The following is a 13,660-nucleotide window of genomic DNA, read 5'->3' as shown; positions in this document are numbered from 1 at the left end:
TGAAGGAAGTTTTTCATTTGTTTTGTTTTGTTTCATTTTAAAGCAGAGGCAATGCTTAGCACTGCTTTCCAAGTCTATGGCTTTCAGCATTTACTAGGTACTTAATGAGTGTTTGTTGATTGATTGATTGATTGAAGATTTCCTATGTTTTCACCAGCCCATCCAGTTTAATACCAGATTAGAATTAACTTCAACTCCTCAGTCCAACTTGACCAACACTAGTTCTCCTTGCCTAGAACTGAGGACTACAGAGGTAGATCCGTTCCAACTCTAGTTTCACCCACACACAAGCCTGCCTTGGAACAACAAGCGAAGGGTAAATCTCTCCATCCTGCTCTGCCCTAGTGCCAGAATTCTACATCAGAGAATAGAATTGGCACTCTTCTGCCTTAGTTCTTCTGGGCCTTCACGTGCTGGCACTTCCTGGTTATTACTCACCCATTTGTGCAGCTGGTACTTCCCACATCTGGTCTGCAGTGTGGTTTTCACCGGCCTACTTTCCTTGTGCCCTAGGGAAAAAGCCACCAAGTGCTCCACACTACAGCTTTTAACTTGAAATTACATCAACTAAGAGTACAGAAGAAAGTCAATTATCCAGGCAGTGTGCATTTATTAGGCACTTACAGCATGCCAAGTGCTGTGCTAAAGTACTGGGGATGCAAAGAAAGGCAAAAACACTCCCTGTCTTCAAGGTGCTCGGAGTCCAATGATGAGATAAACAACATGCAAATAACAATATCCACACAAGATGTATGAAGTGAAATGTAATTGTTATAAAGATAACGATATCTAATATTTATCCATTTATCAAAATTTTGATAAATGGATAACTAGTTATTTTTTTTTAGTAAGTGCGTTGTGCCATAGGCTCTGTAAAGAAGCCCCTTTGGTCCTGGCTCTTTAGATATGACCTGGGAAATTGATCCCGAAGGGGGCTTAGTTTGCATGGGATGACCACCAAAGTCCATTCTAAGGTTCAGATTCCATGATTCTGGAAAGACACAACCCACAACTCCAAGTCAGTCCATAGGCTTCTGGATGGAAAGCTGGGAAGGGCTTTGCAGGTCATCCCCCACATTGTACAGATAAGGAAACTGAGGCCCAGTAAGGGTAAGTGCCCAAATCAGTCCAGGTGCCTAGTGGGCAGAGCTGGGACTCAAAGCCAGGTCTGTGCCTCTCACTGTTCTTTCCACAAATACAGAGTAAGCGTCTGGTCCAAGGCTCTATTTAGTTACGTCTCAGTGATGCTGGCTTCCAAGAGTTTCTGTGTTTTCTTCTTTTTCTCTGCCTTTCCTTCTCACCCAGTTTCCTCCACAAAAGCTTTTTGTTTGTGGCTGCAGGGCTGGCTGCTCACCAGTTGTCAAGGCGGGAAATATCTTTCCGGACGGTAGGGGTCGGTGACTTCATCAATGTGGGGAACTCCCAGTATGGGACCAGAGGCCACCCATGAAGATCAGCAACTCATTGGGTACCGAGGATCTTGGAGAGCAGCTCCAGACCTTGAAAGGTTACACAGCTTGCCCGGGTCACATGGCTCTTCTGTGCCCGAGTCCAGGCCTTCCTCTCTGTCCCCATGGCCAGCCCTCCGCCATGCTGCCTCTCATCAAAGATAGGCCAAGAGAATATGGAACTAGAAACACTTCCCCAGAAGGTTTGGTATTTTTGCAGCTGCCCCGTCAGCCAATCAGCTTGTTTCCAATGGCACATACAAGAATAAAAGAGACAGCAGAGACCACTGACAAGAGTGCTGTCTGTGGAGCTGGGGGGGGGGGACGACTCGGAGCTAGTCTAGTCAGTAAGCATTTATTAAGCACCTACTATGTGCTGGGCATTGTGCTAAACACTGGAGTTACAAAGAAAGGAAAAAGAAAGTTCCCACTCTCCGGGAGCTCACAGTGCAATGGAGGAGACAGCATACAAACAAATGTGTACAGATAAGATATGTACAGGCTAAACTGGACAATGTTGTTCTTTTTGTCGTTTGTCCTTCATTCTCAAAGAGGAAAGTGGAGTGGATAGAGCGCCAGCTCTGGAATCAGGAGGACCTGAGTTCAAATCTGGCTTACTTAGTAAGGGTAAATCTCTCCATCCTGCTCTGCCCTAGTGCCAGAATTCTACGTCAGAGAATAGACTTGGTGCTCTTCTGCCTTAGTTCTTCCGGGACTTCACGTGCTGGTACTTCCTGGTTATTACTCACCCATTTGTGCAGCTGATGCTTCCCACATTTGGTCTGCAGCACGGTCTTCACTGGCCTAGTTTCCTCGTGCCCTAGGAAAAAAGCCACTGCGTGTTCCACCACTACGGCTTTTTAACTTGAAATTATATCAGCTAAGAGCACAAAAGAAAGTCAATTATCGAGTCAGGGTGCATTTATTAGGCACTTACTAGCTGTGTGACCCTGGGCAAGTCACTTAACCCCAATTGCCTTTAAAAAAAAAGAAGAAGAAGAAAGAAAGAAAGCTGGACATAGCCTCACAGTGAAGGCCCTAAGGTTAAAGAGAGTTGGGAAAAGTATTCTGCAGAGGATGAGACTTTAGCTGGAACTTGAAGGAAGACAGGGAAGCTAGGAGGCAGAGACGAGAAAGGAGAACATTCCAGCCTGGGGGACAGCCAGTGCAAATGTCTGGAGTTAGGAGATGCGAGTATCTCATGTGAGGAACAGCAAGGGAACCAGTGTCACTGGATTGTGGAATTCGTGTTCAGGACTGAGGTCTCAGAGGATTGGGAAGGGAGGAGACGTCAGGCTATGAAGGGCTTTAAAAGTCAATCAGGATTTTACATTTGATCCTGCAGGATTAGCCTGCAGGGGAGTGACATGGTCTGACCTGCCCTTCAGGGAGATCAATTCAGCAGCTGAGTGGAGCCTGAACGGGAGTGGGGAGAAACAGGCATGAGGACCCACTCAAAGCCTATGGCCGTCATCCGGGTGTGTGGCGGTATCTCTAATCTTAGGCTTATGTGACCTGGGGCAAGTCACCAAATCCCTTTGAGCCTCAGTTTCCTTTATCTGTAAAATGAGGCTGTTGGTCTAAATGTCATTACGGCCATTCCAGCTTCAGAATTAGCACTCTGTGATCTGAGATGCAAGAAGGCGAAACAGAACGGAGCCCAATCTCCCATAGATCGGAAGGACTTCAAGCTCTGAAATATTTATAACCTTTTTGTAGGAACAATGACTTGGGGAGTTTCTGAGTTGTTGTTTCTTTTTCCTCTCTCTTTAAAAAACACAAGTGAGTTCCTGAAGACGAGGGAAATCGTAAACAATAGCGACTTCCAACTCAACTCTGATTATTTGCCAAGAGTTGGAACAGAATGCTCCTGTCATTTTATCTTACTCTAAAAGGCTGATTAACATAAGAAGAATGCTTCTAAATTAAATTCCCCAAATATGCACTTACTTAATCATCAGGGAGCTAATTTATTGTATTATTTCAAATATAAGTTGGCTTGCGTGTCCATTATAACAGGCAGCTGAGCTGGGAGGATTTTCTTCCTGGTTGTTGCACCATCCACTGTGAGTGGTTTTTAATAATCTATTAGAATTTTGCAGACAGTCACATTTTATTAAGTGGAAAGTGGATAAATACTTATTAGGAAGCCTAGAATTTAAAGCCTTGCCCACAAATTGAGTGGCTTTTGGAAATCAATGGCATTTGGAGGAAGAAAGAAGTATGGGCGGTCAGAAGGGGGAAGGGGAAGGTTAAATGCTTAGTTTTGTTGTTTTAAATTGGGATTTAGCCAAAATGAGCCAAGTTGCTCATAGGAATGTAAAACAAAGGAGAGACAGAGAGACAGACAGAGGTAGAGAGACAGGAGACAGAGACAGAAAGGAAGAGGAAGGAGGAAGAGAGAAGAGAGGAGACAGAGAAGGAGAAAGTAGAGAAAAGGGAGAGGGGAAGGAGAGAAGAGAGGGGGAGGGAGGGGAGAGAAAAGAGACTGAAGGGGGTGGGGAGGGGCTAGCCCTGCAGTTTTCTTTGTCTGGAAGCTGGCTCTTGTTACGTGGTCAGCTTATCTTGGGTGAGGACACAACATTTCAACTTCGCTGGCTCCTCTGGTGAGAGGCTGGCATTTTCATGCGGACTGGCACCAAACCGATCAGTGTCAGCACGGTTATCATTCCTCCCTGTGGCGGGCCCTGAATCCTAGGTGACTTCTTGGAGTCACAGGAAGCCAGAAGATTGCGGGCCTAGAGCCACAGTGAGCCCAGTGAAGCCTGCCTGGTCTAGAGCTGTCTCCAAAGTACAGGTCATTTCTTAAGAGGCAGCCAGCTGGTGGTGCTGGAGTTAGGAATCAGGAAGACCCGATTTCAAATCCGGCCCCTCAGACACTTTCTAGCTGTGTGACCCTGGATGAGTCACTTAACTGCTGTCTGCCTCAGTTTCCTCATCTGTGATAAATGGGGATAGTAATAGCACTTACTTTCCAGGGCTGTTGTGAGGACTGAATGAGATATTTGTTAAGGAGCTTTGCAGACCTTAAAGTTGATTCAGTGTCCAGGGAGTGTCAGAGCCAGGATACAACTCAGGTCCCTTCACTTCCTGCCAAGTTGTCCCTGCCCCCTCCCTGGTTCCATTGCATTGGGAATGGAAAGACTGGCACAAAGTAAGTAATTAGTAAATGCTCTCTCGCTCTCCCTCTCTCTCTCTATATATGTGTGTGTGTGTGTGTGTGTGTGTGTGTGTGTATCTACCTATCTGCTTGTCTTTCTGTCTATCCATCCATCCATTTGTAAAAGGACAGGTGCACCAGGTGGCTTCATGCTCCCCCTCTATGATCTGAAGGGATTACATGATGCCAAGTAGATTAAAGACCCTGGGGGAGGAGAGCACAGAATCCCCTTCCCTTCCTAGCTAATGTGGGAAACTTGAGGCCATGTGGGAGTCTAGCTAGAACTTCTATAGTGGCTCTGGACCTCCCAGTGCCCTGCGGCCTCTTGTTGGACCTTGGCAAAGAGGCCTGTGTGGGGACCGCTCAGCATGCCCTGGGGAGGGCTGAAAGGTCAAGAGGCAACATGTCCTGCCGCTCTCTTCAAGGCCAGCAGACAGGAAGCCCAGTCACCGAGAAGGTAAGCCGGACACCGGCTCCTTACTGGTGCCATTGCTCCTGGAGACAGAGCTGGGAGCCTCCGAGGCCTCGCTGGCGGCACAAGCAGAGCTGCTTTCTATCTGAAGGTAGAGGCCTGAGCGTGGGCCGAAGGCCTGGTTAGTGTGTGACTGCCCAGCACCGACTGAACCCGTGAAGGCCAAGGCTGCCTTGTCAGGGATCAGATATCAAATCCTGTGTCATTTAAAGCCCTTCCCAACCTGTCCAGTTCCTCCCTTCTCAGCCTCCTCACATCCTCCTCCTCAGGTTTAGCCACAGTAGTCAGTTTGCAGGTCCCCACACAGGACGTCTCCTGCCTCCCTGACTTTGTGTTGGCTGTCCCCATGCCTGTGATGCCTTCCCTGCTCACCTCCGCCTCCTGGCTTCCTTCAAAACTCACCTCAAATCCCACCTTCTACAGGAGGCCTTTCCCAGTGCTGCCCACTCAGAGCCTTCCTTCTCAGGTCGTTTTCCATTTTTACAGTATCCCTTTTGTATGTAACAGTTATTTATGTGTTCAGCCTCCCCTGTTAGAATACATGGTTCTTGAGGGCAGGCACTGGTCTTTTATACTTCCTTTCTATCTCCAGGGCAGAGCCCAGTGCCCGGCACACAGAAAGTGCTTAACGACTGATTGGCTGACTGCTAGAAGAGGAGGAGGAGCAGAAGGAATTGGGTTGGGGGTTTGGTTGGGTTGGAGGCTGTGGGGTTGGAATTCATGCCATAATAGAGGCAGAAGAAAGCAGGCTCCCTGTTCAGATCTCAACCTGTGTCCAAAGTGGGAGGGGTCTTCCCAGATAGAAATAGAAATAGACTGGAAAAGGACTGCCACCCAGCACTCCTCTCCCCAAGGGACTTGTAAACGTCTTCTCTCCTGCAATGGGAGGGGAGGCCATTTTGGGAAAGATCGCTGCTCTCGGGACCCCTGCTCCTTTCCCCACGCCACAAACAACCTTGTTTAATGTATGGGTGGACAACCTAGGGGGAAAGAGAAGCAGCTTCCTCATCTGTAGAATAATGGCGCTATTTCTTTCTAACTTGAAGATCTGAGTCAATCACAGAAGCCGTGGGCCACAGCAGAAAGAGCGTTAGACTTTGTTGTTCCGTTATTTTCAGTCGTGTTCGATCTACTCTCTGTGATCCCATTTGGGGTTTTCTTGAGAGATACTGGAGTGGTTTGTCATTTCCTTCTCCAGCTCATTTTACAGATGAGGAAACTGAGGCAAACAGGGTAAGGGACTTGCTCAGGGTCACACACAGTTAGTAAGTGTCTGAGGTCAGATTTGAACCCAGGAAGACGAGTCTTGAGAGTCAGAGGTCCTGGGTTCAAATCCTATGTCTGGTGCCTTCCTACCTGTATGACCTTGGGGAGGTTAATTCCCTTCCCTGGGCCTTGGTTTCCTAATCTGTAAAGTGAGAGGTTGGACTACATATGTCCCGTAAGGTCCCTATGGCTCTAGATATTTGAGCCTACAGTTATCATCCCCATTTTACAAATGTTAGAGGCGTATGCTAGGCCTGGGGTCATCGGTCATAACTATGGACCTCGAAGGGCCCTTAGGAGCCTTCTCCAGGATCCCCTTCATTTTTGATAGGGAGGGTCAGTCCAAGGTCACGCAAGGAGTGACAGAGGGGAGGTTTGCGCCCCAGTCCTCTGACTGTGGACTGTTCTTGCTACTGCCCCATCTGGAGAAGGCCAGAGACAGTGTGGGCAGCAGCTGGAGTCCATCCCCTGGCTCTTCGTCCCAGCATGACCTGTGGCAAGTTGCTTACTGCCCACGTGTTTGAGAGAGGTCCCCAGAATTCTTCTTTGGAGCCACAGAGGGGGTGTGCCTGCTGTGATGGAGGGAGATCCCACACAGGGAGAGGTTCTTTCCCTACTTGACAGATTAAGAAACCGAGCTCAGAGGGGTGAACGAGATTTTGCATAGGTGGTCACAGGAGTGGTGAGAAGTGGAATCTTCCCAACTCGACCCCGATCTCCTTGTTTCAATGTCATTGTTTTCATCATACCATGAGCTGCCTATAGCGTGTAGTCAGTGTGTGTACTTTGTGGATACGATGGCGTGGTCCAGTCCAGGTTCCACTGTCTGCCCAGCATCCTCTACTTCAGCTCGTCTGTTCTTCCTAAAACATGGCACCCGGCACTGAATACCATGCTGACTGAAATGGAATACAACTGCGCTCATCCTGGACATTATAACTCTTAATCTAGCCTATGGCATGCCACATTGTTGACCCATCTTGAGCTAATGGGCCACTAAGATTCTCAGCTCTTTTTTTTTTTTTTGCTAGGCATTGGGGTTAAGTGACTTGCCCAGGGTCACACAGCTAGTAAATGTTATGTGTATAAGTCCGAATTTGAACTCGGGTCCTCATGACTCCAGGGCCAGTGCTCTATCCACTGTGCCACCCAGCTGCCCCCCCAGGTTTTTTTCAATGGACCTGGTCAGTATCTCCCTCTCCCCATACTTGTAGCATAGATGTTTTGAAGTCATATGTAGAATTTTCCATTTTTCCCTCTTTGTCTCTTTTAGTATCCCCTGCACCTACGACAGTGCCTGGTGCATGGTAGAGGCTTGGTAAATGTTTGTTGACAGACTATTGATACAGCTAACTGTGCTAGCATGTTGAGATTTTTTAGATTTAGACAAGGTCACCATCCTCTCTCTTCATCAGTGACTAAGTCACTCTCATGAGGATGTGTGTGTGTGGACACATTAAGCTGTCATTTACACATTCCCACTTACAAGTAAATGACTGCTTGGGATTTAATGGGAGCACCGGGGAGGACCAGAATATAGTCCATTAAGCTTTTAAATTCACATTGAACGGGGACATTTCAAGTCCATTTTATTTTATTTTATTTCATGTTTAGAAAATGACACTCTTTGGTTGAACTAGCCTCCAGCCATAAATACAAATAAAATTCACTTGCGTTTAAAGAGCAGAAGTGAGTCTGGTTTTTGGTCACTGTATCACACTATTTATAGTAGATACAGTAGACCTATTTATAGCACGTAGCACAAGCTTCAGTGTTTGTGTAAGTCCAAATAAAAATGCCATAAGAAAAAGAATAGTTCCTTCAATTTAATTCAACACAAATTTACTAAATCACCTACTACGCGTGAGGCATTATGCAAGGCAAAGGCAATGATTTTTAAAAAATAGTCCTTGCCTTCCAGGAATCTATATTCCAGGAGCTTACCTAAGAATGAAAAACAAGACACATAGTAGGTCCCATTGCTGCCTCCTCATAGTACTTTGAGTAATGATGATAGTACAGCGGCAGCACCAGGGCAGAGGTATTCTGCCAGCTTCTTGGGGTTTCCTTCCTTCAGTTCTGCTTTGCTGAAATTATTCAAAGAGGATTGAGAGGGAGGAGGAACAGAAGCTCACTCTTTACTAGATGGGGCTGTGACTGGAGCTAGAATTGTGTGCCAGTCACTTAATCTCTCTCAGCCTCAGTTTTGTCATCTGTCAAATGGGGGTAATAATAATAGCAACTATCTCCTGGGGTTGTTGTGAGGATCCAACAGGAAAATATTTGTCAAGTTCTTTGCAAACCTTAAAACTCTGTATAAATGCTGCTGCTGGCGATGATAGAATTACCCTGGGGGCAGGATGACATAGTGGATACAGTGCTCGGTTTGTAGTCATGAAACCTCAGCTCAAATCTTGCCTTTCTAGCTGTGTGACCCTGGTCAATTCATTTCAGCTTTGTGAGCACATGGTAGGAGCTTTTTCCTTCCCCCTGCTCTCTGGACCTGATTTATCTTGCTGTATGTCCCAGGAGAGGAGATTGGCCCATGATTTTCATTGGTGTGGGTGGAGGCACCTTCCAGCAATGCAGATTAAAACCTTCTTGGTACCTTTACCAGGTGGTCTTCTTGAACCACCAGGCCCAAAGACTTCATCATCCTTTGGCCAGCCTTTCTGAGTGTCACTTGCCTGGAACATCAATGATGCATACCAAAGCCAGACCGTGAGCTCTACTAACATGGCCTTCAAGTACCCAGGACCACCTCCTTATTCCAAGTGAAGGTGAAGGCCACGGAAGGAAGGTTAAACAAGACTCAGACTCTGCCTTTTGGGAGTTTATAATCTCTTTTCATGGTAGGGGAATGCATCGCCCACACAAATACCTATAATACCAAAGGGGATATGAAGAGTTTATAAAGGGACAAGAAGAGAGAATGTGTGGTGAGGGTCAAGGTGGCTTGGAGCCTTTCCAGCTGGCCTAGGAATGTATTGTGGGTGGCTCCCACCCCTGAAGACTCCATCAATTTACTAGGAATCCTTTGTTTTTTGGTTTTTTGGTTTTTTTTTTTTTAGGCAATTGGGGTTAAGTGACTTGCCCAGGGTCACACAGCTATAAGTGTCAAGTGTTTGGTCTGAGGCCAGATTTGAACTCAGGTCCTCCTGATGTCAAGGCCAGTGCTCTATCCACTGCACTACCTAGCTGCCCCCTTACTAGGAATCCTTTGAAGAAGGGTCTAAGTTCTTCCCTGTGGTTGCAAACTCGAAGTAGGGTGTGGTCGCCTTCAGAAATGGGCCATGGAGGTGAGAACTTGGACACCTGGGTCCCCTTGCCTCAAACCCCAGTTGGGTTTGCCAACATCAGAGCCAGCAGTGGAGATCATGGCAGTCAAGGAGGGAGACTGGGTGGCTCTGTACGTGTGTGTGTGTCCACGTGTGGAATGAAGAGTCAAAACTCCATTATTTAATAATTCAGCAAGCAGTCCTTGGTCAATACACATTTATTAAATTCTCCCTTTGTCCTGGCACTGTGCTAAGGGCTGGGGTTACAGAATCAGCCAATGAGCATTTATTAGGCACCTACTTATTATTAGCCAGGCATTACGCTAAGAACTGGTACTACAAAGAGAGGGAAAAACAGTGTCTGCTCTCAAGCCCATATTGTAATGGGGAAAAAATATAGAAATATGTGGATACAGGCAGGTCCTAATTAGTGTGAATAGTGAATTTTCTCAAGTGGCCACGTGTATTTGAATTTGAGTTATAATTATATAAAATAGGGTAATTGGTTCTAGCCCAGTGGAAATGTGTAGTGTGAATTAGAATAATTTGCATTCTTCACACATAAAAGATGTATAGAGAGTATAGAAGGTCACCTTAGAGGAGAAGGCACTAGCAGCTGGGGGATCTGGGATGGCCTCCTGTACATCTCTACTTACTATGTGTTACAACTTCATATCTGACCTTGAGCATTTCATTTTTGGGGTCTTAGTTCCCAGGGTTTGGACTGGACGGCCCCTGAGGTCCCTTCTAGGACTAGATCTGGGTTCCAGCGATGGGAACCACTTGTTTCAGGGTAGTCTTTGAGAAGATGGCACCAACCTCTTCCAGGTCGGACATGGTGTGGTCTCACTCTTGTCTCAAGAAATTAATTAGGGTGGATTTGGGTGCAAAGATAGATCTTCCTGTCTGTCCCCCCCCCCCAAGTGTGTTCTAAAAGATTCACAGACTTATGAACTGAGGAAAAAGGGTGGAAAATCGCAGCAGGGTTTTGATTCTGATGTCTAAGGACCAGATTTCCTTTGATCATACTTCTGGATTCGTCTCAGACCAGTCTGGTATCAGCAGCTTTTCTGGAGAGCGTGTCCCTGGACTCCGATCCTGCAAGGAGGGAAGAGTCCTACACAAAGGCGACCGTCTGAGCTGTCAGACTTCCCCAGCAGCAGCAATGTGTCTGGGCCTCATGTGGGTAGCTCTTAACTCTTCTTGAGCATTTCTGCCAAACCCATCTCAGGACTCAGCAGCTGTGCTTCGTCACATTCACGACTTAGTGAAATCTCATTTGGGCTGAGATTATACAGAAGTCTCCCATCAGATAACCACCTAGACCTAATTTTAAGGTGTGTGTGTGTGTGTGTGTGTGTGTGTGGAGAGAGAGAGAGAGAGAGAGAGGGAGAGAGAGGGGAGGAGAGAGGGGAGGAAGAGAGAGAGAGAGAGGGGGGGAGACAGAGAGAGAGAGAGGGAGGGAGGGGGGGAGAGAGACAGAGAGAGAGAGAGAGAGAGAGAGAGAGTGTGTGTGTGTGTGTGTGTGTGCGTGTGTGTGTGTGTGTGCGCGTGTGTGCGCGTGTGCATTTGTATGTTGGGGGGTGGAAGCCAACAAAGATTGCCCTTGGAGTCACATGAAGGAGGTCTTGTCAGATGTATTTGCTTCCAGTTTTCCGTGACAAAAATGGAACATGTATATACTGATGAAAAGCTTAGATTTGGACTTGAAGAGATGATGGTTTAAACCTCAAATGCGTGCCGGCTAGCCATAAATTATGATCAAAGACATAACTAGGGCAGACAACCAGAGCTTTGTCCTAGGGTGCCAAATTTAAAGGATCCTGACGGCACTTGTCCTTAAATGCACTGGGGTAACTACCTCCCCCATTCCTCTTAATCTCTCCCCACCACCCCAACCCCCAGCAGCCTTCCCAGAACTGGCCTCGAACCAACATCTTGTTGTCTTTGTCCCCACAAAAGGAGATAGTGAGATGCATTAGAAAGAGTGCTGAACTAGGAATCTTACAATCTGAATTTTATCCTAGTTCTCTACGACCTCTGTGACCTTGAACAAGTCATTTCTCTGGTCTTTTGTTTCATCATCTCCAAATAAGAGAGTTGGAATAGGTGATTTATTTGGTCACTTCCAGTTCTCCACTGGGGATCCAATGTCCACAGGGTGGTGTTCCTTCCTTTCCAAAGGAGGATGATTTTCCTGATACTTACCCTGGATACAGCTTGTAATGCTAAACCCAGCATAGTGGCTGAAAATGGTAGGCACTCAATAAATGCTGATTGTGTACCCTCTTAATCCCATTCTGGGATTCAGTGCTCCTCATTAGTGTAGAAGCATCTCTTGTTTCTCTATATTTAATTCTCTTTTTTTTCCTTCCCAACTCTCAAGGTAATTGTTCGGGGCGGAGGACACATCTTACCCAATGACCAACCCCTACGGTCTTTTGACATGATCAACCGCTTTATTTTTGGAAAAGGATGGGAACCTTACTGATGGCTACCAGAAATCCTCAGAGGAACTTAGGGGCTTTACCTCTCAAGAGAAAATATAGAAAATTGAAAAGAATCTGTGATTTCTAGAAATCTGTTTATATTACTACATCTTCACTCAAATTTTTAAATTGATAAGAAAATGTTTTCATTGTTTAAAAAATACATTTCAAACAAATGATAACTTTTTTCCTCCTCCAAAAATGAACTTTACAGAAGCATTGTACAGCCATGAGGATTATGTGATTTATTTTAAAGTAAGAATGAATTGTGGAAAGAAGCCTGAACTGGAGTCAGGAGACTAGCTCTCCAATTTCAGCTGTGCTGCCTCACAGCTGAATGACGTTGGACAGCGAGATACATTGAGCCTCAGGCTCCATGTCTGTATAGTGATGGGGGCTGGGGGGGGTGCGGAAATGCATTTCTTACTTGACCAGATTGTTGTGAAGAAAACACTTTGGAAACTGCATGGTTCCTAAGAAATGTGATTTGTTATTATCCTATGACATTTATTCAATTGGGGACAGTGGTTCCATAGAAATCAGAAAAGATTTGTATGAACTGATGCAAAATGAAGCACACAGAACCAGGAGAACAATTTATGCATAACAACATTGTAAAGGCAAACAATTTTAACAAAACCCAAGAACTCTGATCAATGCAGTGATCAAACATGATTCCAAAAGATCAGTGATGAAGAATGTGATCCACTAGAGAGGTGACATAGAGAAGATCAACTCAAGACACAAAATGAGACACATGGTTGGGTGTGGCCAACATGGCAATTTGTTTTGCTTGACCATGTTTCTTTGTTACAATATTTTTTTTTCCCAATAAGGAAAAGAGGGGAGGGGGAAGAAAAATAAATCTTTGTTATTTGAAATATAAATAAATTTTAATTTTAAAAAAGAACTTAAAGACCATAACTGTGATTTCTTTGACAAACTTTCAGTGAGAAAAGTTCCTTAACTAATGGAGATTAGTACCTACACTGCAACTTATAGTCTCATAGTCTTGTCTGGGGGCCTTGCTAAGTGACTTGCCCAGGGTCACACAGCCAGTATATGTCAGGCAGGACTTGAACCTAGGTCTTCCTGACCCCAGACCCAGTTCCCTATTTACTAAGCCACATTATCAATCGTTTAACTCTTACCATATTGTGAAAAAAGAATCTGAAGTAAAAAGGAGGTGGCAAAGTTACAGCAGATGAAAGAAACTTCAAGGCTTTTTTTTTTAAAAAAAAAAACCCTTTAGATTGAGGTTGAGATAAAGATTGCGTGACTTTGGGGACCCCTGACTTTACAAAGCTGTGGGACTTAATATTTCATTCTTCTTTGGATTGGAAATCCCATGCACAAAAGTATCAAGGTATATAAATGCAACAATCAGAGAAGCTTCTGAAGCTTCGCCTCAACCAAATTTCTGTATATATTTAACACTTTTTTCTTCATATGTTTCTAAAACTTTGAAAACCGAGACAGGGCCAAAGTACCTGACATAGAAATATGGTGGTGAAACCTTTGCAGCATAGATAGAGTGCTGGATGTGG

General features: G+C 45.6%; 1 protein-coding gene across 2 annotated transcripts in view; it reads left to right on the top strand.

Annotated features, from left to right (window-relative positions):
• Positions 1 to 13,023, top strand: part of CPVL (carboxypeptidase vitellogenic like) — a 131,332-nt gene extending 118,309 nt beyond the window's left edge. For both annotated transcript variants that reach the window (XM_078151095.1, XM_020993264.2), the window contains one exon: positions 12,011 to 13,023. In XM_078151095.1, the coding sequence (XP_078007221.1) occupies positions 12,011 to 12,115 (105 nt within the window). In that variant the 3' untranslated portion in view covers positions 12,116 to 13,023. The remainder of the gene's footprint in view (positions 1 to 12,010) is intronic.
• The last annotated feature ends 637 nt before the right edge of the window (positions 13,024 to 13,660 follow it).

The sequence above is a fragment of the Phascolarctos cinereus genome, unplaced genomic scaffold (assembly GCF_003287225.1).
Source record: "Phascolarctos cinereus isolate Bilbo 61053 unplaced genomic scaffold, phaCin_HiC Scaffold_1;HRSCAF=81, whole genome shotgun sequence".
Taxonomy (NCBI): domain Eukaryota; kingdom Metazoa; phylum Chordata; class Mammalia; order Diprotodontia; family Phascolarctidae; genus Phascolarctos; species Phascolarctos cinereus.
The sequence above is the reverse complement of the archived record's forward strand: the minus strand, read 5'-3'. Positions and strand labels throughout refer to the sequence as shown.